Source organism: Lemur catta, chromosome 7 (assembly GCF_020740605.2).
Source record: "Lemur catta isolate mLemCat1 chromosome 7, mLemCat1.pri, whole genome shotgun sequence".
NCBI lineage: Eukaryota > Metazoa > Chordata > Mammalia > Primates > Lemuridae > Lemur > Lemur catta.
The window spans coordinates 94,528,367-94,542,392 of record NC_059134.1 but is presented as its reverse complement, the minus strand read 5'-3'; the positions used below and the strand labels follow the sequence as shown (position 1 = coordinate 94,542,392).

At 39.3% G+C, this 14,026-nt stretch overlaps 1 protein-coding gene across 2 annotated transcripts in view; it reads left to right on the top strand.

The window, feature by feature from the left end:
* AGBL2 (AGBL carboxypeptidase 2) overlaps positions 1-14,026 on the top strand; it is a 39,245-nt gene that overhangs the window by 2,593 nt on the left and 22,626 nt on the right. For both annotated transcript variants that reach the window (XM_045558068.1, XM_045558069.1), the window contains exons 4-7: positions 1,470-1,604; positions 1,950-2,003; positions 3,504-3,689; positions 5,931-6,038. In XM_045558068.1, the coding sequence (XP_045414024.1) occupies positions 1,470-1,604; positions 1,950-2,003; positions 3,504-3,689; positions 5,931-6,038 (483 nt within the window). The remainder of the gene's footprint in view (positions 1-1,469; positions 1,605-1,949; positions 2,004-3,503; positions 3,690-5,930; positions 6,039-14,026) is intronic.

Sequence of the window (14,026 nt, the reverse complement as noted above, 5' to 3'; positions counted from 1 at the left end):
ACTTTTGAAGGGTGGTAAATGATTTTCAGGGAAATGAATGAGCCCAAAGAAAAATAAATGGCCTGGGACAGACTTCTGGGCTCTGGGAGAAGTGTCTGGAAGGGAACAAAGATCTGTGAACAAAGATTGTCTTATTATGCAGATAGTCTCCCAGGTAATCTCTGAAGAATAGATGAAAAGTCTATCTAGGTGTGGTGGGGACTTTCAGTCTCCTCTCTAGAAGTTAACCTTTCCTGGTTATTTGATGAGATTCCTAGGGTGAAGGTCTTAAGACAGTTGCTTTTCTAAGGGAAATTATAGGCCAGGCATGGTGGCTCACACCTGTAATCCTAGCACTCCGGAAAGCCAAGGCAGGTGGATTGTTTGAGCTCAGGAGTTCGAGACCAACCTGAACAAGACCCAGACCCTGTCTCTACCAAAAAAATAGAAAGAAATTATCTGGACAACTAAAAATATATATACAAAAAATTAGCTGGGCATCGTGGCACATGCCTGTAGTCCCAGCTACTTGGGAGTCTGAGGCAGTAGGATCGCTTGAGCCCAGGAGTTTGAGGTTGCTGTGAGCTAGGTTGACCCCACGACACTCTAGCCAGGGCAACAGAGTGAGACTCTGTCTCAAAAAAAAAAAAAAAAAAAAGATAAGGAAATTCTAGAGAGAGTCCTCCCTCCCTGCTCTTGGGGTGGAGGGGAAACAGGAGAGGTCAGAAAGTCCTTGGTTTTTTTTGTTTTTTTTGGTTTTTTTTTTTTGAGACAGAGTCTCGCTCTGTTGCCCAGCCAGAGTGAGTGCCGTGGCGTCAGCCTAGCTCACAGCAACCACAAACTCCTGGGCTTAAGCGATCCTACTGCCTCAGCCTCCCGAGTAACTGGGACTACAGGCATGCGCCACCATGCCCGGCTAATTTTTTCTATATATATTTTAGTTGGCCAGATAATTTATTTCTATTTTTTTTAGTAGAGGCGGGGTCTCGCTCTTGCTCAGGCTGGTCTTGAACTCCTGACCTCAAGCGATCCATCTGCCTCGGCCTCCCAGAGTGCTAGGATTACAGGTGTGAGCCACCGCGCCTGGCCAGAAAGTCCTTGTTTATAAGGCAGCTTCTAAGGCCTTCCTATTTTAGTTCAAAGTGTTCAGTATGCAAAGTACCAAACTTTTGGGGTATCATATTCTGAGCCCCAACACAGTTCTTGCTACCAAGTCTATCTCCGAAGCCCTTTCTTGTTCCACTGCACCACACTGCTTCTCAAGTCTGCCTCCTCTCTTGTTTCTTCAGCTGTAAATGGGGATAATTATGCTTAACTAAGAGAAGTTGAAATGTGAAAGCTCTTTGAAAAATGGCACATATTCATTGCAAAGGCCGGTGGTGGTGGTTGGTGATAGAAGTGGTGATTTGGGTAGTAGTGGTTTTGGTATTGACCTCTAAGATGTGATGAGCCAGCCATCCAGCAACTTTAATTATACCACCTGTTCTTAGCTCAGAGAGGCAGTTTACCAGACTGTGCTATGCATCAGCATGTTTGGAAGCATAACCCTCGATACGTGTTGAATGACTCTTTTGGGGAAAGAGATGATTTGATATCACATACCCTGCAAAAGGAGCAGCTTCCATGTGAGTAATAAATCAGTATGTGTGTCCCTCTCCAGAACCTCACTGCCTAATAACTCCTACGGGATGATTGTGAAAACACGTAAACATCTTTTCGTATTCATTAAGTAAAAATACTGGTATCTCCTTGTCACTTTGATTTATATTTCTTTAGTTATGAGTACTTTTCAAATGTGTATTGCCTAACTCCACCTTTCCCTCCATTAAACTGTGGGGAAAAGATTTAGACAGGTAAAAATACAGGGCCCCAAAGTGGGCATGGGAGGTGAGAAGGGATAGAACAGTGGATGGAAAAAAGAAAGACAAAAATCCCTAGGACAAACGGTGCCTCTTTCTTCCTCTTCTCAGGGTCTACCTGTTTATCTTCAGCTGTGCACAAACAGAGAGAAGCTGTAAGCAGAGGTATTTCATGTCCTTCCAGACCAGAAAATTCAGGCTCCTGTATGGGAATGTCTTCACCACCTGCTCTCCCGCCAAAACTGAGAATTACCAGACAAGCCTAGGATTCATGTCTGATGGACACTGAGGGGCCTTCAGCCTTTAGTTCCTCATTTTGTTTCCATTTTTTCCTTCCTCTCATGTACTTTCTTTTTCTGTCTCCCCAGAAGCCTTTCTTTTCCTCTCTTTTTTCTCATTCTCTCTTCCCCCAGAGCTGTTCTTCCTCTCTTCTGCCGCTTCTCACTCCTTTTCTGCCCCTCCCCTTTCTATCCTCTTAGTTTTATAAGACTCTGTCCTTTGAATGCTTATATTATGGACTTGAAATTTAATTTGTAGATTATTTCACTATAGTTAATAAAGTTTTATGTAATTTTTTTCTAAAATGCTAATAGATGAATTGAAAGTTCCCTCTCTTGTCACTCTTTTTTTTTTCGTTTGTTTTTTGAGACAGAGTCTCACTTTGTTGCCCGGGCTAGAGTGAGTGCCGTGGCGTCAGCCTAGCTCACAGCAACCTCAAACTCCTGGGCTCAAGTGATCCTACTGCCTCAGCCTCCCGAGTAGCTGGGACTACAGGCATGCGCCACCATGCCTGGCTAATTTTTTCTATATATATTTTTAGTTGTCCAGATAATTTTTTTTGTTTGTTTCTATTTTTAGTAGAGACGGGGTTTTGCTCAGGCTGGTCTCGAACTCCTGACCTCGAGCGATCCACCCACCTCGGCCTCCCAGAGGGCTAGGATTACAGGCGTGAGCCACTGCGCCCGGCCTCTTGTCACTCTTTAAACAAAAATAATATAACATATTAAGTAACATTTTATTCATTGTAACCCACTGTTGAAATGTCTTAAACTCATTAATTTTTTTAGGGTGGGTGCGGTGGCCTACACCTGTAATCCTAGCACTCTGGGAGGCCGAGGTGGGTGGATCGTTTGAGCTCAGGAGTTCCAGACCAGCCTGAACAAGAGCAAGACCCCCATCTCTACTAAAAATAGAAAGAAATTAGCAAAATAACTAAAAATAGACGGGCATGGTGGCGCATGCCTGTAGTCCCAGCTACTCGGGAGGCTGAGGCAGGAGGATCACTTGAGCCCAGGAGTTTGAGGTTGCTGTGAGCTAGGCTGATGCCATGGCACTCTGGCCCAGGCAAGAGAGTGAGACTCTGTCTCAAAAAAAAAATAAATAAATAAATAAAATTTAAAAATAAAAATAATTTTTTTAAAAGCTTCTAATTTACTATAAATATTTACACTTACATGTTAAATAGAATGTGCGGAATTTTAACATTTTATAATTTTGAATCTGTCATTCTGGACTAATTCTCCTTGAAGGAGAAACATGTCATAGGATTGTATATCTGTGCTAGTATTTTAATGTAGTGCTTGAAGTCATTTCATTGTTATAGATGAGTTAAAGTTCCCAAAGAGGAAAAGAAAGATGTTCATTTATTCCCTTTCCATTTGGCAGATTCACTTATGCTGAACTCACCACTTCTGAGGAGCAAACAGCTTCTTTATGATGAGTTGGACGAAGTAAACCCACGTCTTCGAGAACCTCAAGAGCTCTTTGCCTTTTTCTCTACCAGGGGGCCACTGCAGGCTCCAAGATGGCCAATAGAATGTGAGGTCATCAAGGAAAACATTCATCATATTGGTAATATGACTTGTGTGTGGTGGTCTTGCTATTCTGCCAGACCTTAGAATCCTATATGCTGTGTGCTGACGTATAAGGCAGGACAGAGTCAACATCTGTTAATTCACCCTGAAAAGATTAAACTCTGGGAAACTGATATATACTCACTGAAGTCAAAAGTTGCCCTAATATATAAATTAGAATGCTTCTGAGTTTTTCAGAACTGGAGGATACCTTCCTAGAGGCCAAAATATATAAGTACTTAAATCTATTTTCTAGATTATTCCTATCTCAGTATTAAGGTTGAGTTGTAATTTTACCAACCTTAGTATAATTGATGAAGACCATATATACCAGAACATAGTTTTTATTGTTTTTAATTATATTTTGAGTTTATTGGAGTTTTTTTATGGGAATGGCAGAGACTTTTTTTTTTTTATTTTTATTTTTTGAGACAGAGTCTCACTCTGTTGCCCGGGCTAGAGTGAGTGCCGTGGCATCAGCCTAGCTCACAGCAACCTCAAACTCCTGGGCTCAAGTGATCCTCTTGCCTCAGCCTCCCGAGTAGCTGGGACTACAGGCATGCACCACCATGCCCGGCTAATTTTTTCTATATATATTTTTAGCTGTCCATATAATTTCTTTCTATTTTTAGTAGAGACAGGGTCTTGCTCTTGCTCAGGCTGGTCTCGAACTCCTGAGCTCAAACAATCTGCCCGCCTCGGCCTCCCAGAGTGCTAGAATTACAGGCCTGAGCCACCGCGCCTGGCCGGTAGAGACTTTTTATGACATTGCTGATCATAACTGTGAGTTCTTGGTGCAAGTACAATCTTTTATTTTATTTTATTTTATTTTTTTGAGACAGGGTCTCACTCTGTTGCCCAGGCTAGAATGCCATGGCGTCAGCCTAGCTCACAGCAACCTCAAATTCCTGGGCTTAAGCAATCCTGCCTCAGCCTCCCAAGAAGCTGGGACTACAGGTGTGTGCTACCATGCCCAGCTAATTTTTTTCTATGTATTTTTAGTTGTCCAGCTAATTTCTTTCTATCTTTTTTTTTTTTTTTAGTAGAGACGAGGTCTCGCTCTTGCTCAAGCTGGGCAAATACAATCTTTTGCATCCATTTTATGAAGGATTTACAGAAGTGGGTTGCATTGAAATGTGGGGACTTTTCTAGTTACTGGAGCACTTATGTCTACCAAACATGATGTCTCTGCTTTAGACTACTGGAAAAACAATTAAATGTTTCTCATTTTCTCACTCCCCTCTAAAAGAGGTGAGACTGAAAATGTAGAGAGGGGCTCATTCAGTGTTCTCTCCTGGGGTCAGCCCTGCTCTTAGGGTGTTTGGAAATAGGGGAGCAGGGCATTTTGAGTTGGCACAACGACTGGGAGTCCTAAGATCATCTGTCCGTACCCTGTATAGTTTTTAGATAAAAGTACAAGTTGATCTGGCCAGACAATAGGATTTTGCTATTCTCTTTATGTAATAGTAGAACTGAGCAGGTATTAGACCAAGACAGAATTCCTGTGAGGATTAGGGATTCAGTTCCAAGATGAAAAAATAAAAGTGGGAAATTGGAATATAATAACCAAGTTATTCTGGTGGTAATCCACTAAACCACAAGATCTTTCAAAAAAGCAATTTTTGAAAAAATTTCAAGGAAACTTATTAACAAGCACCTTATAGTTTAAACTAAATTGTCAAAGCCTCATCACTGCCTATAACCTTGAAGAAAAGAAATTAGCATCATCTTTTACTGAGTTGTGTCTTTATATGCCCTTGGCTTTCATCAGTGGCTTCTGTACTTAACATGATATTGAGAAGTTGCTCAAATCCTATGAAAGAAATCTTTTTTAATTCAGTGCTAATGAAAAAGCCTTGTTTCCTCTGAAACAATTGATAGACTTGTTCCTCTATGGTAATAAAGTATGCAGCTGACAGTATTTTCCTGACTTTAAGGAAGGTCAGAGCCAAATTTTGAAGAGTTGTTGTAGCAGCTATATTGACCTTCCTAGCTTATTTTTCAGTCTTCTATTTATACTTTATTGTTTAATCGTATATGCTTTTTGTTAAAAGTCTCTTCGTAGTCTTTATGGAAAGAAGCAAGACATAATTTACAAACAAACTGGAAACTTGGGGTGAGAATTCGTTCTAATTCAGCCAAACTAGCCATTTTAATAATTATTATTATAATTTTATATCAGTTCTGATAGTGTCTTTTATATTATTTATTTTGTTCTTTTTAAAATGTCTCCTTTCAGAATGGGTTCCACCTCAACCAGAATATTTCTATCAACCTACAGGAGATGAAAAGGTACCAGAAATTGTAGGAGAAGAAAAAGGCACAGTTGTCTATCAGTTGGATTCAGGTACTGTCATTATATTGAACAGTGAGTGGTTAATCATGACACAGTTATAATAAATGTATTTTCTATAATAAAAGTGATTTGAAAAATCCATAGTTTAGTGATAAACTGTCTTCCAGACCAACCTGAGTGGGAGCCCTGAGAGTAGTCATGACTAGTCACTTTTTAAATGTTAATAATTTTGGAAAATGACAGTACACCTTAATAGTTCTAAGTCCATTTTATAGCTTACCCCTTTTTATTCCCCTTCCTGAAAATCAGATGTTGTATCATCTTGGGGAGTTTACTCTTCTTTTTGCCACCTCCTGTATATACTTTATTAGTACTTTGTTGTATGTGCATATGACTGTCATTTAGTATGTGGTTTCCTGTATTGAGTTGTGGGCTTCTACCGGTAGAATCTATGTCTTCTATAAAAAATATGCAGAACACTATGCCCAAAAACAACAACAAAATACACATTCTTTTGAAAATGCACCTGTTACATTCCCCAGGATAGACTATATACTAAGCCATAAAGCAAGTCTTGATACATTTAAAAGGATTAAAATCATACAAAGTACATTCCCTGACCACAACAAAATTAAATTAGAAATCAACAACATCAACCCCCCACTGCTAAATTTGACTGGCTTTAAAAAAAAAAAAAAAAAGAAAATCAACAACAGAATGAGATTTGAGAAATCTACAAATATTTGGAAGTTAAACATCACATTTCTAAATAAGCTATAGGTTAAAGAAATCACAAGGAGAGTTCAGAAATATTTTGAACTGGGTGAAAATAAAACCACAACATATCAAAATTTATGGGATGCAATTAAAAAAATTCATGGGATAAAGCTGAAGTGTTGCCTAGGAAATTTATGGCTTTAAATGCCTTTATTTGAAAGCAAGACAGATCTCAAATCAATTACCTCAGCTTCCACCTTAATAAATTAGAAAAATAAGAGCCACTTAAACCCAAAGAAAGCAGAAGGAAGGAAATAATAAAAATATAATAAGAATAGAAATCAGTAAAATATAAGACAGAAAAATGATAGAAAATCAACCCAAAAGTTGGTTCTTTGGAAACATCAACAAAATTGACAAAATTTAAGCTAGACCAACCAAGAAAAAAGGAGGGAAGATACAGATTATCAAAATCAGGAATGAAAAAGGGAACATAGCCACCAAACCTGTAGAAATCAAAAGAATTACAAGGTAATGCTGTTAGCCAACTTTATGCCAAAAAATTAGACAATTTAGATGAATAGGATAAATTGCTAGAAAGACAGAAGTTACCATAACTGACTCAGGAAGAAATAAAAAGTCTGAATAAACTATAACAAAGAAATTGAATTAGTAATTAAAAATCTTCCCAGGGAGAAAACATAAGCCCAGATCACTTGACAGGGTTTGTTTGAATTCTGTCAAACATTTAAAGTTGGCCGGGGATGTGGTGGCTCATGCCTGTAATCCTAGCACTTGGAGGCCGAGTCTGGAGGATCGCTTGAGCTCATGAGTTTGAGACCAGCCTGTACAAGAGTGAGACTCCATTTCTACTAAAAATAGAAAAAATTAGCCAGGTGTAGTGGTGGTGTGCCTGTAGTCCCAGCTACTCAGGAGGCTGAGGAAGGAGGATCGCTTGAGCCCAGGAGTTTGAAGTTGCTGTGAGCTAGGCTGACGCCACGGCACTCTAGCCCAGGTGACAGAGTGAGACTCTGTCTCAAAAAAAAAAAAAAATTTAAAGATGAAATAGCCAGCCTGAGCAAGAGCGAGACCCCGTCTCTACTAAAAATAGAAAGAAATTATCTGGCCAACTAAAAATATATATAGAAAAAATTAGCCGGGCATGGTGGTGCACGCCTGTAGTCCCAGCTACTTGGGAGGCTGAGGAAGGAGGATCGCTTGAGCCCAGGAGTTTGAGGTTGCTGTGAGCGAGGCTGACACCACGGCACTCTAGCCCATGCAACAAAGCAAGACTCTGTCTCAAAAAAATAAATACATAAAAAATAAAAAAAATAAAGATGAAATAGTACCAAATTTTCACCAAATCTGAAAACAGAGGAGGAAGAGATGTTTCCCAACTCTTCATGAAAACTGTATTGCCCTGATACCAAAGCCAGACAAAGACATCACAAGAAAACTACAAACCAATATTCCTTATGAATGTAAGTGCAAAAATATATAAGGAATATATAAGGCCGGGCGTAGTGGCTCACACTTGTAATCCTAGCACTCTGGGAGGCCAAAGTGGGAGGCTGAGGCAGGAGGATTGTTTGAGCTCAGGAGTTCAAGACAAGCCTGAGCAAGAGTGAAACCTTGTCTCTACTAAAAATAGAAAAATTAGCTGGGTGTGGTGATGGGCACATGCCTGTAGTCCCAGCTACTTGGGAGACTGAGGCAGGAGGATTCCTTGAGCCCAGGAGTTTGAGGTGTGAGCCAGGCTGACACCATGGCACTCTATCTCCGGGGACAGAGCAAGACTCTGTCTCAAAAAAAAAAAAAAAATCACAAAAGAGAACGTGTAGCATTTTTGCTTGCCCACCTACTATCCCCAATTCCCCAGCTCAACAGAAGCCATGAGGACAGCAGCCCACATTCCTAGTGTGGCATGCTGTTGTTGGGGAAGGGGGTTGGGGGAGAAAGACTGTAGCTCTGATTTTCTTGTCCTGCAACTCCCTGAGGAGTCAGAGTAAAGGCTGACTTTTGTTTCTGTCCTCTCAGGATAGAGCAGTTTTTCCTCATGGCATCTGTCAACAGCATGTAAAGACATACACTGCCCATAACCACCTGGGGCAAGGGATGACAAATGGAGCAAACAGCAGACAGATCCAAAAGTCAGGAAAGGAAGAAGTGGAGGAGAAATATTCTTGAGGAAATGAGGACTTGGAAGGGCTGTCACAAATACTGGAGAATGCAGAATACATGGGAAGGACTGGACCCATGTTTAGAAAAGACCTAAGAGGACACAGGCATGCCCCTCTGGTTGTTCTTTGGGCTCTGTGCAAGCAAGAGGTGAAGGCTAACATTGAGTTGTTAGCAGCCTGCCTTAGTATTGAGAAACGTCCCACCTGAGAGCCAATCTGCAAAGACTAGGAAAGTTTTGTGGGTTCCCCCACCAGGGTATTTAAGGAAATCTCTGTCAGGTCACTGGCTGACCACTGATATAATGGAACAGAGACTCGGTGACCACACATGACAAGGAATAACGTCATACTCAATGGTGAAAGACTGAAAGCTTTACCTCTAGGAACAAGAACAAGATAAGCATGCTTACTTTCACCACTGCCATTCAAGATTGTGCTGCATGTTTTAGCCAGAACAATTAGGCAAGAAAAAGAAATAAAAGTCAAAGTTGCAGGGTACAGATCAACACACACAGACATCAGTTCTGTATTTATACACTAGCAGTAAACAATCTGAAAAGTAAGTTAAAACAATTTATAATGGTATTCAAAAGATAAAATACCCGAGAATAAATTTAACCAAGTAGATGAAAGACTTGTACACTACAAACTATAATATACTGCTGAAAGAAATTAAAGACCTAAATAAATGGAAAAGCATTCCATGTTGATGGATTGGAAGATTTAATTTTGTTAAGATGGCAATACTACCCAAACATCTACAGATTAGATGCAATCCCTATCAAAATTCCAATAGACTTCAAAGAAAAATTTCCTATGGCCTTTCATGCAGAACTGGAAAAGCTGATCCTCAAACTTATATGGAATTATAAGGGGCCCTGAATACCCAATATTGAAAAAGAAGTTCAAAGTTGGAAGACTCGCATTTCCTAGTTTCAAAACACTGCAAAAATGTAGTAATCAAAACAGTATAGCACCGGCCCAGTAATAGGCATATAGATCGATGGAATGGAATTGAGAGTCCAGAAATAAACTTACACATTTTTGGTCAGCTAATTTTCAGCAAATGTGCCAAGACCATTCAATGGAGAAAGAATGGTCTCTTCAAAAAGTGGTGCAGGGACAAGTGGATATCCACATGCAACAGAATGAAGTAGAATCCCTACTTTACACCATATTAAAAAAATTAACCCAAAATGGATCAATGGCCTAAATATAAATGCTAAAACAATAAGACTTTTAAAATGGAATGAATCTTCATCACCTTGGATTTGGCAGTAGATTCTAGATACGACATGAAAAGCACAATTCGTAAAAGAAAAATTGATATAATTGGAGTTCATTTAAATTTAAAACTTTTGTTCTTCAAAAGACACTATTAGGCCAGGCGCAGTGGCTCACGCCTGTAATCCTAGCACTCTGGGAGGCCGAGGCGGGTGGATCACTTGAGGTCAGGAGTTCGAGACCAGCCTGAGCAAGACCCCGTCTCTACTAAAAAAAAAAAAAAAAAGAAAGAAATTATCTGGCCAACTAAAAATATATATAGAAAAAAAAAATTAGCTGGGCATGGTGGTACATGCCTGTAGTCCCAGCTACTCGGGAGGCTGAGGCAGTAGGATCGCTTAAGCCCAGGAATTTGAGGTTGCTGTGAGCTAGGATGATGCCACGGCACTCACTCTAGCCTGGGCAACAAAGTGAGACTCTGTCTCAAAAAAAAAAAAAAAAAAAAAAGACACTATTAAAAAAAGGAAGAACCACAGACTGGGAGAATAGATGCAAATCATATATTTGATACACTGTATCCAAGATCAATGATAAGACAACCCAACTAAAAAATGGACAAGAGATTTGAATAGATACAAGATCAGTGATAAGAAGACAACCCAACTAAATAATGGACAAAAGATTTGAATAGATATTTTGCCAGAGAAAATATACAAGTGGCTTTTAAGCACATGGAAAGATGCTCAACATCATTAGTTGTTAAAAAAATGAAAATTAAAACCATGAGACACTTTTTCATACCCACTAGAATAGCTATAATAAATGATAGACAATAACAAGTGCTGGGGAGGTTGTGGAGCAGGCGGTAACATTACCATTTCAGATAGAACAAAGGGGACATAATGCTAAAGAGCAATGAGCCAAAGAATGTAATAGGAACCTTCCTGAGGGAGGGGAAGTAAATTTTGAATAAAGGCAGGGTGACAAGTTGGTAATAGAAATGGATGTGGGGGAGGTAAGGGAGCTGCCCACAGTGGCATCCGTTGTCATCACTAAAAATCATCTGATACTCTGCACCTATACTCAGGGACCAGGGCTAATTAGAGCTCTTAAACAAGAGTTCTTGACAATTGGGAAATACATGGAAGGAATAGAATGCAAGACAAAATTCTCACAATTTCAAAATCAATCTTTGCTAAATAATAATGATCAGAAAGAAAATCTATTTATTGGAGGAGGAATATGCACCAAGTTTAGTTAGTAGGAATAGAATATGTTAAGTCAGTGAAATCAGAGGAGGCTCTTGGAGAAACAACCAGAAGTAGGAGGGAGTGACTCCATAGTTTTTACCTTCCTGCAACTAGACAAATGAAATGAGCCAATTATAGTTTAAGGCCCCTCCTGAGATGTAAATTCCACAAGCTCTACTCTCAGTTGCCTTGAATTTGAGCTCTCCTCATGTTAATGTTAATATGGTGAAAAAAACAAGCTGGGAATGGTGTCACATACCTGTAGTCCCAGCTACTTGAGAAGCTGAGGAGGGGAGGTTCACTTGAGCCCAGGATTCGAAGCTGTAGCACACTGGTATTGCACCGGTGAATAGCCACTGCCTGCGCTCCAGCCTGAGCAACAGTCTTTAAAGACTGCGAGGCCAGGCGCAGTGGCTCATGCCTGTAATCCTAGCACTCTGGGAGGCCAAGGCGGGAGGATTGTTTGAGCTCAGGAGTTTGAGACCAGCCTGAGCAAGAGCGAGATCCGTCTCTACTAAAAAAAAATAGAAAGAAATTAGCTGGCCAACTAAAAATATATATACAAAAAAAAATTAGCGGGCATGGTGGTGCATGCCTGTAGTCCCAGCTACTTGGGAGGCTGAGGCAGGAGGATCACTTGAGCCCAGGAGTCTGAGGTTGCTGTGAGCTAGGCTGACGCCATGGCACTCTAGCCCAGGCAACAGAGTGAGACTCTGTCTCAAAAAAATAAAAAAATAAAAATAAAGACTGCGAGACCCAGTCTTTAAAAAAAAATAATAATAACAACATGGTGGGAAAAGCTATATGCAATGAAATAAATAAGGTAAAGCAATTCCCTATCTAGCTCCACCTTACAGATGCAGTCATCAGTGAATAGACTTGGTTTATCTACTGATAGGGCAGCTCTTGTGAGTTGTCCTAATTATCCTGTTAACACACAATTGTGACAGCTGCCTTGATCTTATCCCTTGAATTCATAAAGAAGAGTTGAGCCCACCCTAATAGAAGAATGAAGAAACAAAAAACTGAGAAGATGAGGCTCCAAGGAGAATTCTGGTGTTTGTCAGTTTAAGGGGCTCCAGAACAACTACATGAAAATATTGGGAAAAAAGGAAAGAGGCTTTGTTTTTTGAGAAATGTTACTGTGCGCTATAATTTGAATCACCTTACATGTTTCTTGAAAGACTTAAGACAATATTGAAATCCCTGTATTAGTGACATTTGGTTGCTAATCTGTATTTTGTAGTTCTGTGAAGAGACTGAATCACATGGGGCTCCAACTTTTAATTGGATCACATGTGTCTTTGCTTCTGTTTCTGCTCCTGCTTCCTCTGTACTTGTTTTCTTTTACTCACTTCTTTGCATGTTTGCTTTCTCCTTTGCTCCAGTTTATTATCCAAGTGTTTATTATCTAAGTCTCCACAGTGACAAGGTTGCATATGGAAGCAAAAGTCATCAAAATATGGACATATTTACTAATGAGCTGGTTAATTATAAAGTCAGGCCCTGTACAAACATTACTCTTTGTTTCATGATGGGGTCTATACTGCCCCATGGTCAACATCTTTGATATCAATCTCTCTTACTTATTAGTGGATATTGTTAACATCTGGCAATATAATGCAAATTGAGTAAAAATTAATTGCAAAGTGAAATTGTGATCTTTACAAGAAATGCAGGAATTTATGAAATTTGTGACTGTTAAAGAACTGCTTGAATCATTTACAAAGCCATTGAAAAATGAGGTGAGGATCTAGAAACTTTTCATCAGTTGACAAAGAGGAAATCAACAAAATATGACAAAATATACTCTAGTTTCTCTTCAGATCATATAAATCTTTTGCCTTTTAAAATATGACAAAATAGTTCCTTCAGAGTAGAGGAGGGGAAAAAAAAGAAAAGAAAAAAAAAAATATGACAAAATAGGCCCTCTTGGGAACACTAAGAATATTGTGGGGCCGAGTATGGTGGTTCACACCTATAATCCTAGCACTTAGGGAGGCCAAGGCAGGAGGATCACTTGAATGTAGAAGTTTGAGACCAGCCTCTACAAAACATTGAAAAATTAGCCAGGCATGGTGGCACGTGCCTGTAGTCCCAGCTACTCAGGAGGCTGAGGCACGAGGATGGCTTAAGCCCAGTTGGAGATGGAGGTTGCAGTGAGCTGTGAAGACACCACTGTACTCTAGCTCGGGGAACAGAGTGAGATCCTGTCTCAAAAAAAAAAAAAAAAAAAAAAAAAAAAAAATATATATATATATATATATATATATATATATATATATGTGGTAGGACAGAGAGAAGTCCTTGGAAAAACTATGAAGCCCTAAAATGGTTTTGCAAAAGTAACTGCAAAAATTGAAGCTATCATATGGCATTCCCACTGAATTTGTCTGAAAAATTGTAACCCAATCAAAAAAATCAACAATTGATTCTTTATTATTCCAAGGATTAGAAAGAGGTTGCAGTTATAACCTAAATTCTATAAAATAAGATAAAATAGATTTCATAATTTTTTGTTTTAGCTTTCACCTTACAGGTAAAATGCCAATCATAACCTTTTATTTTCACTAATAAATATATTTTGGTTCCCATGCCAATTCTTTTTTGTTTTATTTAAATATACCAAAAAATATTGAAGGATATACCAAAAAATTATATGGATTAT